Consider the following 23,975-nt stretch of genomic DNA (forward strand, 5'->3'; position numbering starts at 1 on the left):
GTCAAACATGGAACATGGGACAGGAATATGCACTCTGATGCCTCATTCAGTATTGTGAGAAAAAAAACACTTTAATGAAGTTACCCAATGCGAGAATCAGAAAAATGGACCAAATCCCTAAAGCCCCAATCCAGGTGTACTTAGTCATTTTAAGGCATTCCTTAGGTACACAATGCTGTCATGATATATTAACCAATACTGACAAAAATGACCCTGACTGGAAAGCAGATGACACTGTGAAGGCTGCTGACATTTAACGATTTCCGAAGGTGATCTTCCATGTGTGACTGCATACTTATCAGGGGATCTCTGGTGATTTCAGCCAACCTCTCTTACATCAAGCCATGTATCGCAGGCCATTGATTTCCTTACAAAGTTAACAAGCAATTAAGACGAGTTAACCTGGTGCCATTAGGAGGCGAGAACACTGCCACTAGTGCATGCAACCCACTGTATTTTGTTCATTTCCTCTCTGAGGCACAATATGAAGGTGACTGATCATTTTTCAACTTCTGTTTTACAATTATTCTATATATGCAACATGTGGTTCCAAGTAATTCAGTGCCATTTTAACCCAGGTGCCAAATAAATAGCATTTGAGACATACCCATTACCTCATAATATAGAAGGGGTTTGTTTTTTATCATCAAATTAAAAGTATCAAATTAATGGCATGTGCAAACTAGAAATTCATGTATCATTTTATTTGACTAGTTATTCTAACCTGTTTGAATTAGAATATGAATGCCTATAATCAGGATTATATAATTGTGTGTTATTTTCTATTATTTAAATGCAATGTAGAACACCCAAATAAACACACAGAATTTTAAAGCAAAACTCTAATACTTGGTACTAATCATTATAACAGCCAAGAAGGCAATAAATACCAAGTTATAAGTTAAAATTAAATTTCAGAAAGCATTCAAGTTGGGATGTTCTCTTTCCCTAGGTAAATACACGAAAGCTTAAAATTTTCACTCCTAATTGTTAAATGTGGTCAAAAGAATGATTTGAATTCTTTGTTTCATTTGGTAAATCAATATTTACAGATGCAAAGAAAAACAGCTGCTCACTGGTAAACTCTGGCCTCCAAGGTGGGCTCCAACAGGACTCTGCTCCAGGGCTCCTCCACTACCAGTCTCTATGCAGCCCTGTTTTGGCTTAAGTAACTCAAGGTACAAGAAAACTTAGCTACAGAATTACACAGAAATTGGGGCAGAAGTTGGGGCGTAAGGGAATATCCGTTCTCCATGGCACTGAAACAAGTTGTAACTATCTGCTGAAAACAAGGTTAAAGATGAATGCTACTTCTCCAAAGGTAACGATGACCAGGGGTTTAATAAATGGGAATTAGGAAGCCACTGGTCATAAGGAACTGCTTTTATGTTCTTTCTCTCTCTCCATACAGTATGCGTATTTCAGGTTATTTTAGTCTGTAGTCTAGAAATGGTTTGAGACCTAAGATATTAAAATGGATCAAGTCTGATGCTGCAAAACAGTTAACCTATGGTAATTTTTCTGAGATATCTTATCATTCCACAAAACAAAGACTGACTTATCCAATATATTTTTCACAACTTCTGGGGGTGGGGGACAGAGAGGGACTGTCAAAATTTTGTATCCCAGTTTCTCCAAATCAAAGACAATACATACTCGCAAGAATATGTCTGTTGTCTGAGATACGTAAGGGGAAAAGTTCTAACACAAGGACTTGCAAAATGTTCCCCTCATGAGAAGAGATTTTCTTAAAATAACTTCCAGTCAAGTAGCATTTTCCTTCCAACCAGTTTACTACAAAATAAGACGGGCCTATGTGTGATCTGCTACATCCCACCCTTCCATTGAGAAGTCCTTTCAAGAATCTTCATACTTTGAAAAATACAGGCATAAACATAAGCAGTGCATCTATACCACAGGGCTCCTAACTGTTCATACAGGTTCCTTTTCACCCCGTGTGAATATATGAATGATACACAACAGCTGATGGGTGTTCATTTCCTTACAATTCATACTTTGGAGGGGACTTCTATAATAAGAACTACTATTTATATTTCATGTGATAAAATACAAGTTGTACTGATCATAAAGTCAGAGCTAGAGCTTTTCACATAAAGATACATAACTGGCTCAATATGACTGCCATTCAAATCAACAATGACAATAATAATAATGGACACTATTTTTATTTTATGCATAGCACGAGGTCTAGAAGAAATTGCTAAGTTGTCCCCTGATATCCTATCTCTTACATCAGTAGAAGGTTTAGGTGAGCATAATGGCAACTCAACTAATACTACATTTTCAAGTCTCCCTTGCAGCTAGCTGTGGGCAGGTAACCAGGTGCCGTTCATAGCAAAGTGAGCAAAAACATGAACATCTTCCAACATCATGCCCTGAAAAAAAACAAAACATAACACATGCCTTCGGTCTTCTCCTTCCTGCTGGCTGGGGCAGGATATGGATACAATGGTGCTAGTGATAATGAGCATCAACACAAGAGGAACCTGCGTTCCCAACATCACGGTGCCATCAAATTAGCCACAGCAGCTTCTGTGCAAACTGTTCTGTGAGAAGAAAACAAGCTTTTAATCTTAACTAAACCACTACTCCTTTGATCTGTTAAAGTAGCCAAATATCCAGCTAGGTTCTCTACACTGTCACTAATCCACATATAACCCTATATTGCAGGTGTACAGTGCAGGTTTCCCATGAAATGGATGAGGAAACTGCAGCCTAGGAAGTGAAGTATTTTACCCAACATGGTATAAAGGAAGCACGTGGCTGAGCCATGACTGGGCTCTAGCTCTGCTTGACCCTCAGGTGCTTATCACACTGTCTCTCACACAACACAACTCTTCCAATGAATTCTGGCTGTTCCTTGTGAGAGGAGCAGCGTATTTCTGAAAAAAATACAGCTGTACCCTTAGGAAAGATGACTGTCAACTATAATAAATTTTCACCTGTAGTCTGTCAGGAGTTTGAGGTTCTCAAAGGTCTTAGGAATACCTTGTTGATCACCATGAAACATACCATGCCTGTCTCAAAAACAAACAATTTTAAAATCTAGGAAAATAAGCGCACGAAACACAACTATCCTCCAAATGAGGTCCTCAGCTAGCGCCTAATATTTAATGTTTAAGCTAACAGGTTAAATCCACATTTAATGCTTTACCAAAAAATAAAGTATCCCCCTCCTTCTGAAAGATAATCTGTGCAGAGCTACCTGCCAGCTGTTGGAAACAGTCCCTAAACTGCAAGGCCTAGCTAACTTCATAGGAAGTCTGCCAGCCAGCTCGCTCCGAAATTACCTTGAACTCTTCCCAGTTTTTTACTAAGTCTTTTCTCTCCAAATGTCTTGGGACCCAAAATAAGCTGAAATAGAATCCATTCTTCAGGAAAAGGGAAACAAAATATAACTGGCATTTCTATCCCAAGTGCTTTACATTTCAGTACATATGCTATACATTATAAAGATGGGGTTATCCTCATCATTCTATAGGAACATTAAGGCTCAGGTAGATCAACTTTCCCAGCACAAAGCCAAATTAGGAGAAACACTGCACCTTGCTGCCAGGATGTAACAAGTGGCATATAGTTTTCAATCTGCATTAGAATCCCCATAAAGGTATGTTCTTGGAAAAGGAGCGGGGGCGGAGTGGGGGGGACACTAGCTGCAAGTTTACTTACTGGCACCCTTCAACTTTGGTAAGGGCCCATAATGCCTAAAGTTCTACAAAAGCTGTATCCTGAAATCGCTGATGAAAAAAGAGAGAATCCATCCACATAAACTACATGTAAAAACAAAACCAACTTCAGCTGAGTAACCAGGTATATTCTGAAAACAGCCAGATCCCAAATAGACTGAGAAGTTTGTTTTTCTACACAGCTTTGTGTAAAACACAAACCCCATCCAAAACCACTGTTCCTTCTGAGATGAGCGCTACAGGCTGAGCATCTTAAAGAGCTGTTACCTTACGGATGGATCTCTGCTTGCTGGCTGGGGAGAGACGGGTGTTGGCTAAATGGCAAAACTGATTTTTGGAGCTAGAAGAATCATTTTGGAGGCTACCTAATGCCTCACTGAGATTTCCAGCTAGTGTCAGCCCTAGGTTTGGTTTTAATTTACACTTTTTCCCTCTATCGAAAAGGCATTAGAGAGGAAGATAACCAACCCACAATCATCCAAAAAGCAAGGACTGAAAAGGGGAGGGAGGGCGGCAGGTCCGTCCTCTTACAAAGAAATATACAGTTTCACTGCTGTTGCAGTTAGTACCACTGCTGGCAAGCATCAAGAGGTGCTTACTATGATGTGCTAAACTGCATGTGTATAATCCCAAATAATCCTTAAAGTGATCGTGTGTGTTCCATGCTATTATTAACCTCATCACACAGATGAGGAAACTGAGACTTAAGAGAGGCAAATCACTTGCTAAAGGTCACCCAGCTTAACTCGGTTATAGTAAGTCAGTCCGTTTGTAATAGGGTGGCCAAGACTTGACCCAGGTCTGACTGTCATCATCCTGGCATCTCTGGCTTACGGAGCTGCCAATGCAGAGTTGATTATTTATAGTTCCTTTCCTGCAAATGAGTCCCAAAGTGGGATAGAGAAAAGCTTCTCACTTACTACTTTGAGATTTGCCTTTTAAAGAAGAAATTTGAGGGCAGCAGAATATAGATTAGTCTTTACCCATTCCTAAAAGCCAAAAGAAAAGAGGAGGGGAAAAAAACAGATTTAGACAGGTATAAGGTTTCTCTAAATTCTGATACTAGGGATCCTACAAAATTTTAAGACCTATCAGTGATAGTTACTCACTTTAATGAAAATGGCAATATCTTTGTTTAATGCCTGGGACTTTGGAAGTAGTTACATGTGAGTACAATCAGTACATCATTAAAATAAATATTGACTATAATTTTTTAAATTTTTAAAAACTTTTCATGAAATCTCATAGAAAAACTTTTTTCTGTTGATTGTTCTTTCCACAGACATACTTTAAGTACCTTAGATCTATAACTATAAAATTTATTTCTAAAACAAAGTCTTGCAGTTAAAACTAAATTTAATAGTTACCACTCAGTACTATATAGTTTTTTAATTTTAGAAAATGCGGTACATCAGACACAAGCAACTTTAAGCGGGTGCATTAATCATCTCATGGGGGCTAACTTCAAAGTAGACTTCATCTACATATATGTAAAATTTACCTCTTGCGTCTGTCAAATCCCACCACCCGCCCCCACCCCCGAAAAAAAAAATTCCAACCACTGTCCTGTAGCTTATGCAATAGTCTGCAGGGAACATTTTTTCCTTTCTCTAAATGTAATCATTTAATTTTTAAATAAAAACATTTTAAAATAAATTCTAATACCGCAGCTGCCGTTTTGGCAATGACACTGTCACACAGAGAGCTGGTGTTAAAAGATCAGATTAAGAGCCTTCAGCCCTGGCTCCGAGTGAGGCTCGCAGCCACGCAAGAGTGATTTTCCAGGCCTCTGAAGAGACAGGAAATAGAGTTCATCTTCCTCTAATAACCTGCCTCTTCCCCTCCCTCCAGATTACGTCCATCTGGCCTCAGGGTGAACGCAAAGAGTCTGATGCTCAGAGAATGCCCAGAAGAGGAAAGAAAGTGGGCAACGTTCAGACACAAAACATCAGAGAGGACTGGATTGGACAGGAATAAACATGTCTGTGACCCACACATTAGAAGCTATAAACACACCTTAGGAAACGGGAAGAAAAAAAAAAAAGAGCCAATTAAATCCAAAGTAAACAGAATAAAAGATATACACAGAATCAGGATTTAGAAAACCATGACACAGGTCATTCATTACACATGAATCAAGGATTTCAACCAAGAAATGTCAAAAGTAGTGGGGAAATAACGTTAGTGGTTAAGATTTTGATGCCTACCCACTCCCAGCCTAAAGCAGAAAAGGAATCACCAGTATCTCCCCCATGGCTTCCTTCTACAGAGTTCAACTTTCTCAGCCAATTAATTCCAGTCCAGTCTTGCTCAGCACCACCTACCATTATACATTTTGTTCCTACTGGGCCTGCTTCCACAAACAACATTAACTCACGTGGGAAAACAATCTACTGGCAAGTCAGCTCCACCCACACCCCCAGGACCTCCTTCCACTTCTAAACATAACACCACAGACCTGCAACAATGCCATGGGAAAAAGCTGTCCAGTGATTCCATGTAGAGGTCTGTGCCTGCAGAGGCCTAACACCACCCCAGGGATAATTCAAACTTTTCCTTCTGCCTTGGCAGTGACTCCTCAGCCTGGTTACAGCTCTGTGGGTTACACATTCTTCCCATTCTCCACCTCCATAAAGCGGAGCTGCTTCAAGCAAGAACACACACTGATCCGGAGTGGGCAAAGGGCACCCAGGTCTTCCGAAAGAAATGCGAACGGGCTCCTGGACTGTCCTTCACCACTCCATCTAATCCAGTCACAAGCAAATTCTGAGTGGAAATAGGTAAATAGGGATGTAATGGGTGGTGGTTTTGTGCTAACAGCTAAAGATAGAGAAAGACAATACATCCTTTATTGTTTGCAATCCAGAAGACCATTTGAAGTCAGGATTTTACCTTAGGTCCAGAGTTTGTGAATATGAGCACCCTAAGGAGGGCATATATACCCAATGAAAGGTACCCATGGTTAGAGGTATAACCCAGTTCAGACCAGATGAGAAGTCACATAGGATTCCACACCTCTTTAACACACATGCATGCACAAATACCGGCTGCACACTGACATCATTAGCTCATGCCCACTGACAGGCAGGTGATGAACTGCTCTCCAGAATGGCAGGAACACAACAAAAAGAACTGAAGGGTTGGAAGGAAGTGGTTGCCTCAGTACCTTGGATCCCACAATACATAGCATTGTGGCTGCAAGACATGCAGGCGTTTCTTTAGTTAGATTCTTCCTACTCACAGCTGATCTTCCCTGAGCAATGAGGGATTCAGTACTCTGGAAACAAAAATTATCCCCTTCCAGCACGTTCACCTAAACTTTGCAACTACCAAAAGCAAGTAAGCAAACAAAAAAAAAAAAAGAAAAAAGCCACATGGAAGCCACCATGCACTAGGAATGCACCTCCTCATTCCACTGTGCATCAGTGTGCACTCCCACAGGAGGTGAGTTAGAGAGCAAGGGAGCAGGCATGCCGGCATCATCAGTGAAGTCCGGGCACTCAGAGCAGTAAATTCACCGAGTCTGTCTTGCACATCTTTTCTCAAATACAGAGGCAATACAAAGTCTTCATCAGGTAATAATAAGTAACTTTTTAAGAGCAGCTAGCTAAAAGTTACATTAGCTTGTTTACTGTATTAAGTACTTTTTATTTGATACATCTTCTGCCAACTCTTACTGCCCAGTGACACGAAGTGGGACAAACATTTGTCTTCTGGGCAATTTTTTAATCTACCCTATGAGATGCCATTAAGACCAACAGTCATAATTCTGAGCAACACTACATTGTCCAGTGACAGCTAAATATTTTAACTGAATTTTCCTTCGCACACTAGAAAATACTCCATTATATCAAGACAACTATATTCTACTGCATGTTAATAAGGTGTAGAAGTTGGAATACAAACACTGTATCTTAGAAATATGCAATACAAACACCAAGAGACTGACTGACAAGGCCAAAAAGTCAGTCCCACAATCCCTTTTCTGCAAAAGAACTGAAATGGCACCTTTTAGCCCAGTGCCTGAAACCGACAGCCTTACCTCTTGGGACAGGAAAGGAATGACTTGTGCACAGATAGCATTCAGCCTCTTGACGATCTCTGCCTGCAAAAACAAAAAAAAAACAAAAACAAAAAAGGAAAGGAAAGCAATAAAGAGAACAGTCAGCTGGTTACAAATTCCCAAAATATTAACAGAATGATATTAAAACACACTTTATATTCTGGTTGGTATATTTCATAAGGAAGAGGAAAACTCACCAGCAAACCGATTAAAGGGAGGCAGTGACAACAGTGCCACATTAATAGCACAATTAACCGGAATTCATCTTAAAAAGTCAACCTTCAAGAACCAGGACAACATAAAAAGGAATTTAATTTTCATAACTGGAAATCAGTTTTCAAAAGCCTCCAATAGGACCCTTATTCATTCTAATTATTTTTTTCATAAAATCTTGAATTTTTTAGAATTTAGATAGTAAATATACATTCTTCCCTATATCCCAACTTCTTCAGTTACTACTCATTGGGATTTTATAGTCAAGTCCCCAACCTCCCAAAAGAATAGTACCCAGCCAACCCCCAAAAGTTGATTGCTTCAGATCCTTAGTAATGAATTGTTGAGGAATGGCATATGTTCTTCAACCATAAAAATTCCCAAGTGTATTCACCAAGATTTTCTGTGTGAAGGGGCTTAGAACATGCTAAAATCTTCCTAAGCTTAGCAGCAAGCAATCTGTGTATATAAAGACTAACTTTGTCTGTAAAAGTCCCAGTAATGTCAGATAACAGAGATTTTTCTCTAATAATTTTTGTAAGTGTAAAAATTTTACATCAATATGGTGCTACAGTAAGGTGGAAAGGTGGGGGCTGGGAGGGAGGGAGGAAGGAGTCAGGGAGGAAGGAGGCAGGGAGTCCACCACTATGTTTTCTTTGACACGCTACCCAAAACTTCACCAATGTTCATCATAATTTGTATTATCAAATGGCTCCTTATAGACTTTGGCATGTGACATGTAAACACGTTTTTTAAAAAAATACACATACATATAAAATAGCTTATCTTTTAATGATGGGGTAGGCAAATGGAGAAGGGTTTTTGAGAGACAGAAAACAAAGCAATTACTATTCTTGAGGCATTCTTAAAATAAATTCCATCAGGGTCAGTTCCTCATTTTATAAGAGGACAAAATGCTCTTTTTTGTTACTAAGTCATTACCAGAATGTCAGCAGCACTCTACTTGTGCAATCTAGGTTTCCTTCTTTCATCAGCAACCCTTTTGACTTTATAGCTAAGCAATCTTTTAAATGCCAGCACCTTAAAAACTTTGCCAGCCGACAGAAAACACCCATTTACCATAAAGTTTTAAAAATCTAAGCTTTCCATTCCAGTTCTGCATTCCTAACAGGATGGACAAAAACCCAGCACCAACAAGCAGAAGTGAATAAGGACCCAACTGTGCTGACCTGATTTAATTTATTGCACTGGCCCCATGGAGCATTTAGCTCTCCTTTAAGAATGCTCAAACCACCATGAAAAGCTGCAATGGGAATCACCAAATCACTGTGCAACCTGGACGAACATACCACAGTGGTTATGGGGTAAAATTCCAGTGTGGGCTGAGAAAATAGAGGAGCATTCGCCAGACTAAAAGCGCTGCATCTCAAAGGCACTTGGTTGTTACGGTTTTTGTAGGGAGAGGTGGAGGGGGAAAGAGAATAAAAGATAATGAGACACTTTGGGGCAGACCAAACTGATGATTCTAATGCTTAGAACCATCTGCCAAGCATATTTTCCTCATTATGTTGTTTACATAAATAAAATAGTCCCTTGCTATGAGGGTTGAAAAATGTGTGGGCACATAAGAAAACTGAGTTCTTTAGTTTGCCTGCATAATCTAGGCAATAAAAACTACTCTAAGGAAACTTACTCAACTGGCAAAATAAAGACTAAGAGATATTTATTTGGCTCCTTTAACTGTGGACCGAGGCTATTTTAAGTCTGAGTAACTATGAGAAAAAAAATCTATTTTCTTAAAAAATAAATGTAGAAAAGTTATTTTATCGATTCATGTATAGTAACACACATACATAACAGAAAGGGGGGGTGCCTTCCAAACATTTTCTTTAAAGGCTTTCTTTTATTTAAAAGACTTCTTAATTTCTTTAAGTTGTCATGCCAATGGATTTTCATGGTCAGGCTAATTGGCAGCAGGGGGGTGGGATGTGTGTGTGATTTCATAAAATTAAGCCAGTCATTCCTCACTTTGAAAGCTAAAGTTGCCTCGGAAACACTGCTGCTTTCACGGTCATCTAATTTTGCTTCTTTTGTCCCACAGGACCCAGCTTTTGGGAGGCATCATTTATTTACGGCCTTTCCACTGGGCTTCAGTGATCAGCCAATAATACTGTGGACACACACTTCTAATGCCCTATGTTTTGAAACTGAGTCTAATCTAATGGCGTGAGGCCCAAACTCCTTTTCCAGCACAGCCATTAAAGGATGTAGGTTATTGCTGTTGTCACCATTGATATTTGTCATTGTAATGTAATTAGGGCCCTAAAATGATGCATTACAGCCCTTGGCATAGCTTCTATTAAAATCTTTTCTTCTGCTCACTGAACTGTGACCTGCTTTCTGATGAATAACAGACAGACAGCTTTAGGGTAAGGAGCAGATTCATCAAAGAACTATTTTTCAGCTTTGAGGAAAGAGAGGGAAAAAATAGGCAACCTAGAAGGAAGAGCACTAGGGGAGGAAAAGCCACAATATACATTTGAATTTCATCTGACCACTTGAAATTCTGATTGTGTCTGATGAATCCTGCTTAGACAATATATTCCCAGTCTTCGAATCACATGGTTAATCAGGGCTCTAATCTGCTATCCATCAGCCTATGCCAGCGCTGCAGCTTCCAATCAAATTTATAGGTGATGTGGCTCATGCATCCCTGAGCAAGTACATTCACAGATAGTCCATTTAAACAGGCAGAGATTCTGAAATACTGCTGTTAGGGATACTAGATGTTATCGTAGTATTCGATGCTTTATGGACACTGACACTGCTAAGTATTGTCTTCAGTTGCCCATTATATACCAAAATAGCATTAATGGCCCCAATAAAAGAACAATTGTTCAGGTCAAAATATAGCAAAAAAATTGTTTTTGCTGCCACAGTCTGTCAAATGCATTAAACAGTTTTTGACACATCTATTACATCTTCCTCTAACCATCAAAATATCCATTTAAAAAAATTAGTTATACATATTTTCCCACCCTCAACTCACTACCTTCTGTACATTTCTATATTTCATTGTTCTGTAATTGTCCTACCTTTATGCCACCCCTCCAATAAAAAGAACCAATAAAAATGATAACCATCTCCAATTAAAATATAACCCCCTTGAGCAAAAAAATATTCTTTAAAAAGGTTAACTTAAGAAGGCATTCTATGAAAATCCCTTACCCATGCACTTAACACCTGGCACACGCACACTGACGAGCTAACTCTAAAGTGGTGACGGCCAGCGGGCCTAGCGGCACAACCGTCAGTAATGAAACAGGGAAACATTCAGAAGAACCTTTTATCCTCCTTTCCCTCACACTCCGATTCAAGAGCCACTGGAAAGGTATTAACGACCTTGCATCATGGAAAAGCAAGGCCATGCATTGACAAGAATGCCACCATTCAATCACTAGATTGAAAAGCAACAAATATTAAAGCACACTATCAAAAACGTATTTTCTTTATCACTTATAACAAATTACATTAGTTATTTAAGTAAAACAAAAAACTAGTCAAGCCTACACTTAAATTGAATTACAACCTCTCAAATAGCTCTAGACAATAAATCTAAATTTTAAATCTAAATTTTATTCCGCCTATATTATTTCCTTTAAAAAATTAAGCAAATCTTATTTTAACCACAGAATAAACTTGAGAGAAAGTACTGATGACTTCATTTTGGATGTATCAAAAGCTATGGTTTTAAAAAATGTTTCTTAGAATTTTTAGCCTCTCATTGAAATAGGAAGAACACTATCACATGGTATTATTGAAATGAAACAGAATAACAAAACATTATTAGAAAACCATTTCAGCAGCCAAGGGGGGGTGCAGAGGAAGGGGGGAACACAACAAACAGAAAAAGAACAATAACAAAATTAACCCAAACAACTACAGCTTCAAAAAACATTCTTGAATAGCATTTCACAATTAGTTTTCTACAGCAGTTTCTTCACCAAAACTTTACTTCAAAGATGAATCTATTTTATTATGTGTTTATCAAGAACATAATACCCACTACATATAGGTACTTTTTAAAAAGTGAAGAAAAATTCCTCCTTATTCTGTCTAAAATCTTTTGTGAAGTATCAATAAATCTTGCACCTCTACTTCACCCTCCTTTCACAACTGCAGGACAAAGACTATAATTTTAACTCAATCAGAAAATAAATTATCTTGATTTGTTCATCTACCTAACTCCCAGTTTTCTGAGAAACAATACAACTCCTGAAAATGATCTTGCCTGCCCCTAGATTTAAAAAATTAAAGGACTAACGAGAAATTCTTCCCAACTTAATAAAAATCCACACTAAACATAATGAAAATTTTCAAGTAGTACTATTTCTCTACCCTGACAACTTTTATGTTGTTATCCAAATTCAACTTTACAAAAGAGATAAAAACACATGAAGGATAACACTAATTTTATTTTTTTTAACAGCAAACTGGAATAAGGCTTAGAGATTTAGATCAACAGTATTGTAAGCATTGCTAGCAAGCTGGTAAACCAGGCGCCTAAGCTTTATTTTAGTTTGGGTGCTTATTTTGCATAGAATAATTTCTATTACTTAATAAAGCAATAAACTGAAGTGATAACCTATTAACAATCAATTTAACAGGACATCTAGCAGTTTCCTAAAGGAATGATGCAAACTATCAAAACCTTTTTTTTTTTTTTTTACAAAGTATTAAGATTTTTTAAAAGCTCCCAAATCCCACTCTGTCCAAGGAGAAAGAGGTGCTGTCTAAGGAGTGCTCAATTAGAATTGAAAGTACTAATGTTCAACCATTTTTTCCCCCTTACCCCAGGAATGTAACTAAAGCAATGATTCTCTTCATGTCAATACCTTCAAGCAATGTCAACCTGCTCTGTGTTTTTAACTCACGTGTCCGTTATTTTCCTGTGTGCTAAGTGTGCTAATAATAAGTACGCGGTGCACAAACCAAAGTCCCTCATCTGTTTGTCCTAACAAGATATACATACGGGTGCTACAATAAGTAGGAATACGCAGGACAATGTCTTTCAGAGAATATGACAGTACACCTCCATATCATGAAACTACTCCAATCTGTCCCCAAAGTTGAAGTGGTATTTTACTGAAGCATTTTTGCAATGGTTAGGGAAAAAACACCCCCCTCTCTCACCTCTTAAGCTTTTTAAAAGAGCTTTAAGGGAAATCCCAGATATTTGCGTATTATCGTACCTCCATCTTCTGGGCTCTGGTTATTGTGTTTAAATACTGCCCCAATTATTAAGAGTGATATATTATCAAGGCTGAGAATGATGACCATTTTGCCTGACTTGGGTCCAATTATTCCTTCAAGGTCAAATCATTTCAAGTCCTCAAGTCTGAAAAACACTGTAACCAATGTAATAATCACAGTTATACTCGGCTCTACCAGAGGGGTAGGACAGGGAAAATGGAAAACAGATGGAAGGGAAAAGTAGGATGTCAGGAATAGGGGGAAAAATGTCATTCTCCCATGAGCTTAAATTGAGACTTCATGGAACAAGGTGGGTCTACTTGATTTCTCTTCTCCCCGCTCCTCCGTCTCTCTTTCTGACTCTGAAACTGAATCTGAATCTCTATCCATCCGTCCATCTACCTACCTACCTCCCTCCCTCCCTCCCTCTAACTTTCCCCCCTACTATTTCCTACTAACATAAATGTACCAGAGCCTTTGAATGCTGATTCACAATTAAGCATTTTGACAGTTATCTATAGCAGAAGGGACAAATATTTTTTAGTGCCTGTTGTAGGTAAAAGTCATTCACCTTGTTTTTTCCCAACATGATCTATGTGATTAAAATGTATGTGAGAAATACCTAAAAGATAAAAGACCTTTGGGTACTGGAATAAAACCAAAAAGAAAAACAAAAACACTAACTTCACACCAAGTTCTTATCAAGGGTAGCTATAACCAGGAAGACAACACACCTTTGACACATTGAGAGCCATGCTTTATTTCTCACCCTAGTCTCATAAGTCAGGCTAACTACTTTTCTCTTTTTTAAGTTATCGCCACTTTTCAAGAAAGCTTCATCAATATCCATATTCCTGAGCACTTCCTTTCCTCTTGTCCCTTCTACTCTCGTCTCTTCCCAATTATAAAAATTTCAACTCTCTGAAGCCATAGCCGCCACGATACCCTTCCACCCATCCCCTTAGACTGTGTTCTTGCTTTGATCAATATAGCCAGCTCTTATTAAAACAAAAGTTTTGCTCTTCTGCTGTCTGCATTTGTACTGTTCTGCCAAATACTTCCTTTACCAAATAGGCACAGCAGACAAGTGAATCTATTAGACACTGGCCTGGCCAGAGTACAAAGGAGGAGAAGGAAAGGTCTGACACCAGCATAAAAAAACATAGGAATGAACAAAGCACGGCAAGGAGGAAGAAGGGTCCCTCTGCCTGAGCTGCCTTCCCCAGGTATTCCCATGGCACCTCCCTACTCATCACTGCAGGCTCGGCCCACAGGGCACCTCCTCAGACATCTTTGCTCCCCCTCCTTGAAGATCCACTCCCTCTGCCCAATGAGTCTTTTCCTCACGGCATCTAAAATAATCTGAAATTAGCTGGCATGTTTTTGTTTTCATGAACTTCTCATGTACTTCTCAAACTTTAATGTGCACACTAATCACATGGGAATCATGTTCAAATCCAGCCTGGAGTGGAGCAGGAGAGTCTATACCCCTAACAAACTCCAAGGTGATGCTGATGCTTTGGGTCCAGACAACACCCTGAGAAGTAAGGTTCTGAAGAATGTATGCTCAATGAGAGCAGAGGTATCTTTGTCTACAGCCTCAGTGGCTGGTACACGGAAGACACTCAAAAATATTTGTTGAACAAAGAAAAGAAACTGCAGCTCAAGTTAGGTGCCTAGAATCTCCTGAAATCTTTGCAAGTATACTGAAATTGTTTGGGAATAATTAGAGAGAAGCCTGCTTAGAGTCTGATTTGGTTTGTTTACTTTCCCAACACACATCCTTTCTAGCATTTAGGATGTCAAGATACTCAAAAATAGTAAGAAGTAATCACAGTGGTCCTCCAAAAAAAACGCACATTCACTCTGGACTATTCCTCACTGATAAGTAAATGATTAAAGCTTCCATTCTGAAACCTTTGCAGGACATGTTTTAAAAGACTATTTTAGGAATACAATAAAAGCGATGCCACTTAACCTCCTTCCTGAGATTACTCGCATGAGATTGCCATCACCTGACCCACTGGAATTGGGCAAACAGTAAAGACGGCACACTGGTGGGCACCCTGTGCACGGAAGCACGACAGATCTCCACAAATGGCATCTCCACAGTGAACCAGTGGGATGATCCCAGGAGCCCAAGGGGTGGCCCTAGCCATGCACCTGCATCCGTGGTGGCACAAGAAGTCAAAGAGTGGGTCCTGATAATCTGAGCTGTAGTGGGTTACAGGAATTATACACACATCCACACAAGTAGACCTGTTCACACATTATCAACCCCACTCAACACCTGGACAGTCAGAGACAGGCTTGGAGAGCCAGGGACACAGCGGTCGCATGAGGACTCCTCAAAAGAACATGCTGTGAGAACTCCTCCCAAACAGAGTCTAAGAACGCTGCAGCTCCACATGGATGGGGTCCCAGGTAGGGATTCGGACCCACAAAGCCCCTCCCCACTGACCCTGACAAACTTGTCTGAACACTCTCGCTCTAGCAGGGTTCTAATAATTAAAAGTTTCTACTTAGAACCTACTAATTCCGTGCCTGTTTTTATCATTTTGTTTTTTTGGGTTTTTTGTCATTAGTACAGGGTGTCCCACACAAAAATCCACTATTGCTCACTGATTCCGCACCCAAATTCTTTTAATGACTCACATAGGTGTGACCCCTGTACACTGGTTAAGAAATAAAAAAAGAAAGTCCCATACCACAAACTGAGAACTCTCTATAATTAAAAAAAATAACAGTATTTCTTCTATAGTCAGGCTCATATCTCCTTTTGCTTGTTTTCTTCTTTTTTTAATACTTTATTAAGCAGGTTGAGAAAATTAAAGGTATAGAAAACTACTGTCATCTATTTTTGCTCCTGTATTCCTAGTTACTTTTAAAATATATTTCAAGTTTTTAATTAAATTGTGCAGGCTGTTCAAAATATTTAAACACATGTACATTAGTAAAAGCCAAAACCATGAAGGTATTGCCTTATGCCCACTGAAATACTTATTAGGCACCTACTATTTGTCAGGCCTATTTTAGGGGATGAATGGGGACACAGGGGTGAACAAGACAAGGTCCTGCTGTCGGAGTTCACATCACAGAGGCGGGAGACAGAAGCAAACAAATTAAGTACATAAAGAAGAATTTCAGATACTGAAAACAGCTAAGAAGATAAAATTGAGGGCTTAAGAGAGAAGCCGAGGGCACGGGGATGGCCTCACTTAGATAAAAATCAAGGACAGACAAAAAAAAAAGTGACTTAAAAGCTGAGATGTGGTTGGACGCAGCATCTCCCGAAGCAGGTTCTACACTAAGTTTTGCAGATATTATGAACAGGTATTAGAAACATAAAGAGTTCCCTGATCAGATGATCTCACAAAGCTTAAACATAGTAAAACAGGTTTCTTTCTTGTTGGACATCTCAGAGCCTCTCATTTGATAATGTTAGTTATAAATCTTTGAAAAGGAGCACATAAAATGCAGCCCTAATCAAACTTCTTTGACTGTAAAACCCTTTCTTCTCAAAGCTCTTTAGAGGAGATTACATTACGTGGGAAACATTGAGTTACTCAATGGTTTCCAGCCCTGGCTTTACACTAGCATTACAAGTGAATCTTTCACAAATGCCAACGCCCAGGCCTCACCACAGACCAATGAACTCACACTCTCAGAGGGTACAGCCCACCCGTCAGTGCTTTATTTTAAAGCTCCCCGGGTGATTCTAATGTACAGGCAGGATTGAAAACCATTAAGCCAGAGCACAGGATGCATGCAATAAAAACTAAGTGAAAAATAAGGACAGAAAGGGTTCACTGGGGTCATACTGTGGAAGGTCTTGAATGCCACGCTCAAGAGCTTGAACTTTATTTGGAAGGCAGCAAGGACCTATCAAGGACAATTCCTAGGAAAGCTATGATAAACACCAGACAGGAGGTTAAGACACTCCAGTGCATTTCTGCCCTCCACCCCCTCCCCTTTCTTGCCACTGATTATATTTGAGTGGCTGTGGAAGGACAGAGGAGATTTATAACCACAAAACATACCACAAGAGGAAAGATGGAAAATGAAAGATAATTTCAGAATAGAAACAATATGAATTCCCATAGCACCACAGACTTAGGAAATTCAACAAGATGCTTTCAGATACCGGCTCATTCATTCACTCCTACCCCTAAGCTAAGCAGCTGTAGTAGAAAGAGCACTGAATGCCCAATTGATCTGGGTCCTTGAAGCGTTTATAATCTAGTACAGCAGAGGAGCAAATGGAAATAAGCACAGTAACAGACACCACATGGTACCTAGGTAGTACACAGGAGCCCTAGAAATGCAATAGTGAGGATGGCAGAGACCCCTTCTAATACAGTGTCTTTAGGGAAAGAGCAATATGTAAATACACATCAATTCCAGTTTTCAATAATTGTATACAATACTGTCAGGCATAGTATCACAGTCTGAGAAAAGAGTAGGTGAACAAGAAAGATTTATAGAGCTCATAATCTAGCAAATGAGACAGACATTTTTTTTAAATGCTTGTTTTTAAGGTTATTTTTAAATGTTTAACAGGACCTCTGTTTCCCGGAGTAACTGATGGTGACGTGAGTCTGCTAGACAAAAATGACCCATACAGTGAGGGACATTCACATTGAACAAGTGGGACAAGTGAAAGGGAACAGGGGCAGCATAAAATAAGGCTGAAGAAGCAGATCCAGAAGAGCCTGGTTTGCCAGGATTATCTCCACCTAGGTCAGACCAGTTAGGAGACAACTGCATTACTCACCGTGAGAGTCATTTTAAATGTGGTGGCTCAGGCTGCCAGTCATCATCGTTGTCATCGAGTCACCACCACCACCACCACCACCACCACCACCACCACCGTCCTAAAATTCCTGGAGAGCTTTCTCTGTGCTAGACATTTCAGTTACATTCGGGACAATTTTAACAGGATTACTTCTGTCCCATTTTGCAGATAAAGCCAAGGAAGGGTCAAGTGGTTAAGTAATTCACCATGATCAGGCAGCTAGAAAGACAGGAACACATGCAGGAGTAACTGGGAGTAGATTCCTAGAGGCCAGATGATGACCTGGGTGCGGCTAAACAGTGGGCGAGAAAGGCAGTCAGCGCCTGCCCCTAGATTTCGGGCTTAAGAAACTGGGTGGATGCTGCTGGCATTTGCTGAGATAGACATCAATGGACTAAGAGCACGCTCGTGGAGGATGTCTTTTTAGGACATGCTAAGTTTAAGTACCTGTGAATTCTCAGTTACATACAATGGTCTCAGAGGAGAAACCTAAACTACAGAAAAAATCCATGGATTCGTCTACTGAGCAGCATGGGCCTGATCACCTATGTAAAGGGTAGGAGGAGAGACAGTATAGAGGCATGTTGGGAATATTGGCTGGATTTCGAGGAACAGGAGGACCCCTAAAGAATAACCCAATATGAACAGAGAGAGAAGTGTACCCTGAGTTTCTTGAGCCCAGATAAGGGCGCACAGAGAGCAAAGACTGCAGACACAGCGATTAGCCAGGAGGCCGGCACAGCAGTCCCGGCATAACAAGAGTCTGATGGAGTGACGTTGAGGGCAAGGAAAGGAGACACGCTGTACATGGAGAATGAGCGGCATGCTGTAACTCCACTAGATTTGGACAATGAAAGGAAGAAATTCATGATTCAAACGTGTAAAGCCTAGAAATGGTGCTACCATTCATGAAAACAGGGAAATCACAAGGCTGGCTTCAAGGTTGGTTTGGGGGGACAGTTACAAGAGAGGCAAGGGAAAAACCCAGACTCGTGATAAAACATTCTGGAAAGCACACCACATACTGTGAATGGATACAACTGTGCAGTCTCAATTCCCAGATTGACTCTAATTACTAATCCAGCTGAACCATGACTCTAACCAAACCCCTAAGTGATTTTGGACTCCACTTCTGCAACCATGAAATGGGAAGAATAGCAGCTGCCCCATATCTGGTTGGCAGAAATATTTATAAGGGTAGACTTATGAATAAAATCCTTTAAGGTAAGTAGTTCTGTTCTAAAACACAACTGAGATTATATAGTGCTACAAACTGAGTAGCTGTATTATTAGATATTGATTCAAGCTTAGGGCCCTTTCTGTGTCTCAATTAAGACGTCCCTCCCTGGAGTGAAGGAGGGGGGAGCATATTCACTGGCACAGTAATAACAGAGGACAGACAGTAGGACAGTGCCTCCCAACTGATTGTAAAGAGAAGTGAGGTCACAGGCCCAGTCCCAGAAAATCTGCTATTTCCTACTTTCTTGAACTGTGACCCAGAAAAGACATTCTCAGTATTTATGTTTTGCTACTGGCAAAGGACTTCTCTTCCTCTTTTCTTAGTAAACAGATACTTGCCCTGGATGCAGTAAATTTTATATACAGTAGTAAAAAGTAAAGAATAGAAGGCTGAGGGGAAAGGAAGAGAGAGGGAAAGTCAGGCTTAGTTTCAAAGCCTCTTGCACTTTAAGATTACAGAATAACAGTTATATGAGCTACAGAAATCTGTGCTTTCCATTAGGGAGATGGAGAAATGAAAAGCAAACATGCTCCATAAGACAAGCTATTTGGAATTCAGAAGTACTCAAAAGAATTTAAACGAGTTCCGCATTAACCAAAGCAGGCTTCATGGTCTCTTACAGCTTCCTCCGTATCAATCCGTGTCAACTGCCTCGACTTAATGTACCGCTTTGCACATGTCCCCACCACCTTGAACTTAATCTTACCCTTAACCTGTCTTTGAACTTGCCTTTTATTTTGGGGGTTACATTTTCCTTTATTTTAGGAATTTCAATTTCAGTCTATTCCTAATTCATAAAAACAACCCTAACACAAACCTTTTGATTGAGTAGATATTCTACAGTAGTGCTATAGAGTAGTCAATCCCCAAATTGTTATCCATTGGCAAGAAGATAATGGGCTTGTGCTGGAATTAAACCCACTATTGTTTAATTCAGTTATAGGGGGATTTTTTAATTCTTTAGGTATTATTTATTTATTTATTTATTTATTTATTTATTTTTAAATGAGGGCATTCTCGATTAAGTAGTGAGCTGATTTACAGTCTGGTCCTAGCGCCTTACCGTATCGCCCACCTTTAAAAAATAGTTCACGACCTGCAGAGTCCAGGCTACACCAGGTAGCAGTGCTCTAGAGCAACACTTCTAAATCACACACTGGCATCTTATTGCCTGGCACTTTAGGATAGGCGATCGGTATATTCCTTCAGGGCAACAAAATTCCCCAACACAGCCTTAATAAATGGTGTAGTCCACGATCCCCTGTCTGGTATACATACAAAAGCTAAGTGTTCACAGTTATACTTATCTACTTAAGGGTAAGTGACGGCTTAAAAATCAGTTCTGCAGACACCCCAAGCCAGGGTGTTCCCCCTCGATCATGCTGCCTTCTAGTCTGTTACTGTGCTACAACAAACAAATAAAAGACTAAACAGTTACAAACAGTATTCTCTTATTCCTAAACAATGGGGTTAAGAAGAGCTTGAAAAACCTTAAGCACAAGCTTAAGGATGTTTCTGCTTCTCCCACAACAAAATATACTGCAAATTTGGAGTTTTGCTTGCTTTAACTTAACATTTAATAAATTTTCTGCAGAGAATGAGCTTAAAGAAAAACCAAATTAAAATAAAATGTACTACTTCGTGATTCTTTTTGCCTAAAATATTGCTCAGGAATTAGAAGTCAATATGGGCAGGGCAGCGACTGAAGGATGAGAAGAAAGGAACCAGACTTCGAGAGTGTAAGCACCTATAAGAGTGGGGTCTCAGTGAGCAGAGGAGGGAGAGATGGAAAGTGCCCCTCCTCTTCTCTGGAGCAATGTGCCAAACCATTAGCCACCAGCTGGAGCTCAGCCAGGCTACCTAAAGCAAGGTACCATAAAAATTACTTGAATTTGCTGAATTATTCCAGAGATGGAACAGAGGATATGCAGATACCACACTGTGCATTAATCTTGACATCTTAATCGGGGGTCTCATTCAAGCAGCACATGGATCCCCGTGTACTATATAAACTACACCACGGAAATAAGAAATGACATAGATATGACTGCAATTTTGGAGATTCCTGGCTCTTTGCTACTCGAAATGTGGTCAGCGGACCAGCAGCATGCACATCACCTGGGTGTTAGAAATAGAGAATATCAGGCCCCATGCAGACCTGCAGAAATAGAATCTGATTTTAACATGATCCCCAGTGGCTTGTATGCACATTAAAGTTTGAGAAGCACGGCTCTAGTTCACTGGTGCTGCACTGGAGAAATCACCCCTGGTGCTTCTGAAAAATACTGACGCCCAGGTCACCAGTTAGAGGACCCAGGAACCAGCATTTTATAAGCACACTGATCTAGTCCTATCCTCTTCTTTTATGGACATGATGAGGAACTGAGACTCAGAAAAGATAAATGATTTACCAAGATTACAGGTAGTTACTGGATGAATTAAGAACAGATCCTAAAAAATATTTAGGATTGTGACGCCCATATAAAATGCTGAAGAATAAATCAAAATTAACTTTAAAGATCTAAGGTTTCATTTTACTACATATTATACTGTACATTTGTGCTTTGAAAAAAAATAAAGGCATATTCATACTTATTTTATGCATTACCTTTTAAACCCTGACATGTATTTTTCGACAGGGGTTAAGGGAGTCTAATTCTCCATCTGCCACAACAAGCATAGACCCAGTAAAACCTCAGCCTTTGGCTCCTGCCTAGGTCAGCAGATAAATCATGAGTGGTAGGACCATGGGTGATTCTTTTAATTTCTTTTGCTTTCTAAAATTTCTTTAATGTGAATGAATATATTACTTTTTTTAGCAAAAAAACAAAAGCACTTCAAAACTACCTTTAAAAAAACAAACAAACCTCAGTTTAATCAAAAAACAAGGACAATCACTGCGCTCTGGTTATAAATGTTTCCCAAAGTAGAGAACTGATACTTAGCACATCGAAGATGAGAAAGTTTTGCCGCAACTGCTGACCCTTTTGGTGGTTGATGATTATGTCATTACATTTAAATTGCCCATAAATTAGCACTAGATACATGGGCATGTGGTGGGAGGTGTGGGTGGAGTGAAGGAAATTAAAAGCTGCGGTCAGACTTGAAAAAAAAATACCCCATAAAGCAACGTATGTTTCTGACAGTTGAAAACAGACTGCATGACAGACAGCAAAACCACATTTCTGCCTTTTTTTTTTCTTTTGGAATGGATCTGTGGCTTCATGCCACCACGCAATATTTTGGTTTACCAAAATGTACTCTATGGCCTTTTTAATTTCATGTTTACTTAACTTTCCTTACTATCACTGCTGTTCTCACTCAACTACAACAGCTTAACACTAGCATCTAAAAAGGGAGAAGTTTAAAATACAGTTTAAAATGCCTCACATTAGGAAAAAAGAAAGAAAATTAACCACACACATAAAATTCACATTGACTAAAGCATCCATTGTCATTTCAGTATTTAACTCATACATAATTAACAATGAAAAGAATTATTTCTTTTAAAATATAGTAGTGATTTCTCAAGATAATTACAGATGCAGCCCCATGTTTACATGAAATTTCTCAACACAAAGGATAAGGAATCACTGACCTATCTACAGTTCTTGGCCAAATGACATAAAAGTGAAAAAGAAACAGAAGAAAAGAATGACTAGAACAAAGAGTTTCCATAACTGATGAATATTTTAGAGGATTGTGTGTCTATTTTAATGTTAAAAAAAACCTGAAAAGTAAAAAAAATAAAAATAAAAGGAAAGAAGAGAGATAATTTGCCAACTCCCACTATTATACGTTACATAAAAGTAATGGCAGTAATCAAGCAAAATGAAGAGAAACACTCTCTCATACAGTTGACACAAAAGTCAAACACCTTCCGTGAAATTGTTAAGTTCCTAAAACCACTGCCCACAAAGCGCTGCTGAGCAAAGTCCACTGTAGTCTGGGTATAGAATAAAGGCACAAATACAGGTCTTGCTGAGAAAGAATCCTAGAGGTTCTTGACAGGAGTCCACATTTGCCAGAAGATGAAGGGAATGCTGTGATATGAAGACATGAAGATGGGAGAAGCAACAAACTCACTTTCCTTCCCTCCTCCTCCCCCTCCCCCTCCCCCTCCCTCCCCTCCCCCTCCCCCTCCCCTCCCCCTCCCCCTCCTCTTCCTCCTCCTATCAATCCTCTCTAGGCGCCTATCCCCTAGCATAATCAAGTCCAAGTTTCCCTCTGCAAGGTCTCCTTTTCTATTAATGTACACACTATGGCTCTGTCAGTCTGCAGAGATCACTGTCTTAGGCCTCTGTCCCATGCATTTCCACAGCATCCAATGAGCTGCTCTAGGGTCACTTGGGTTCCTCCTTTCCAGCTACATGTCACCAGCTCAACCCTGTCCTTCTCCAACACTGACTGAAAATTAAACAGACATGATACTTCCCTGCTGTCTGATTAATCTTCCCTCCAATAGCCCATGTACTAGAACTAGCATTCAAGGCCTTTTATAATGCACCCCAAACCTACCTTCTTCACCATTCTCTCCTGTATCACCCAACCAAGCTGGAAAAGCTAACCACAGCCTGAATATATGCAGTATTTTCCTCACTCTGTGGCTTCCACTTGGAATCCTCCCCCTTCTTTTCCTCCTGCCTAAGTGGCCCCCTCCACTAAAAGTCCCTCTATTCTACCTAACAATATCCTTAATCACTCGTGAGCCAGGATGACTTCCTCCTCTTCTGCCTATGTCAC

The 23,975-nt window shown here is 39.7% G+C and overlaps 1 protein-coding gene across 6 annotated transcripts in view; it reads right to left on the reverse strand.

Annotated features, from left to right (window-relative positions):
* LOC129078242 (transducin-like enhancer protein 4) overlaps nt 1-23,975 on the reverse strand; it is a 142,277-nt gene that overhangs the window by 99,221 nt on the left and 19,081 nt on the right. For all 6 annotated transcript variants that reach the window (XM_054582999.1, XM_054582996.1, XM_054582995.1 and 3 more), the window contains exon 5: nt 7,750-7,812. In XM_054582999.1, coding sequence (XP_054438974.1) covers nt 7,750-7,812 — 63 coding nt within the window. The remainder of the gene's footprint in view (nt 1-7,749; nt 7,813-23,975) is intronic.

Source organism: Pteronotus mesoamericanus, unplaced genomic scaffold (genome assembly GCF_021234165.1).
Source record: "Pteronotus mesoamericanus isolate MK-2021 breed Mesoamerican mustached bat unplaced genomic scaffold, CSHL_Meso_final contig_73, whole genome shotgun sequence".
Taxonomy (NCBI): domain Eukaryota; kingdom Metazoa; phylum Chordata; class Mammalia; order Chiroptera; family Mormoopidae; genus Pteronotus; species Pteronotus mesoamericanus.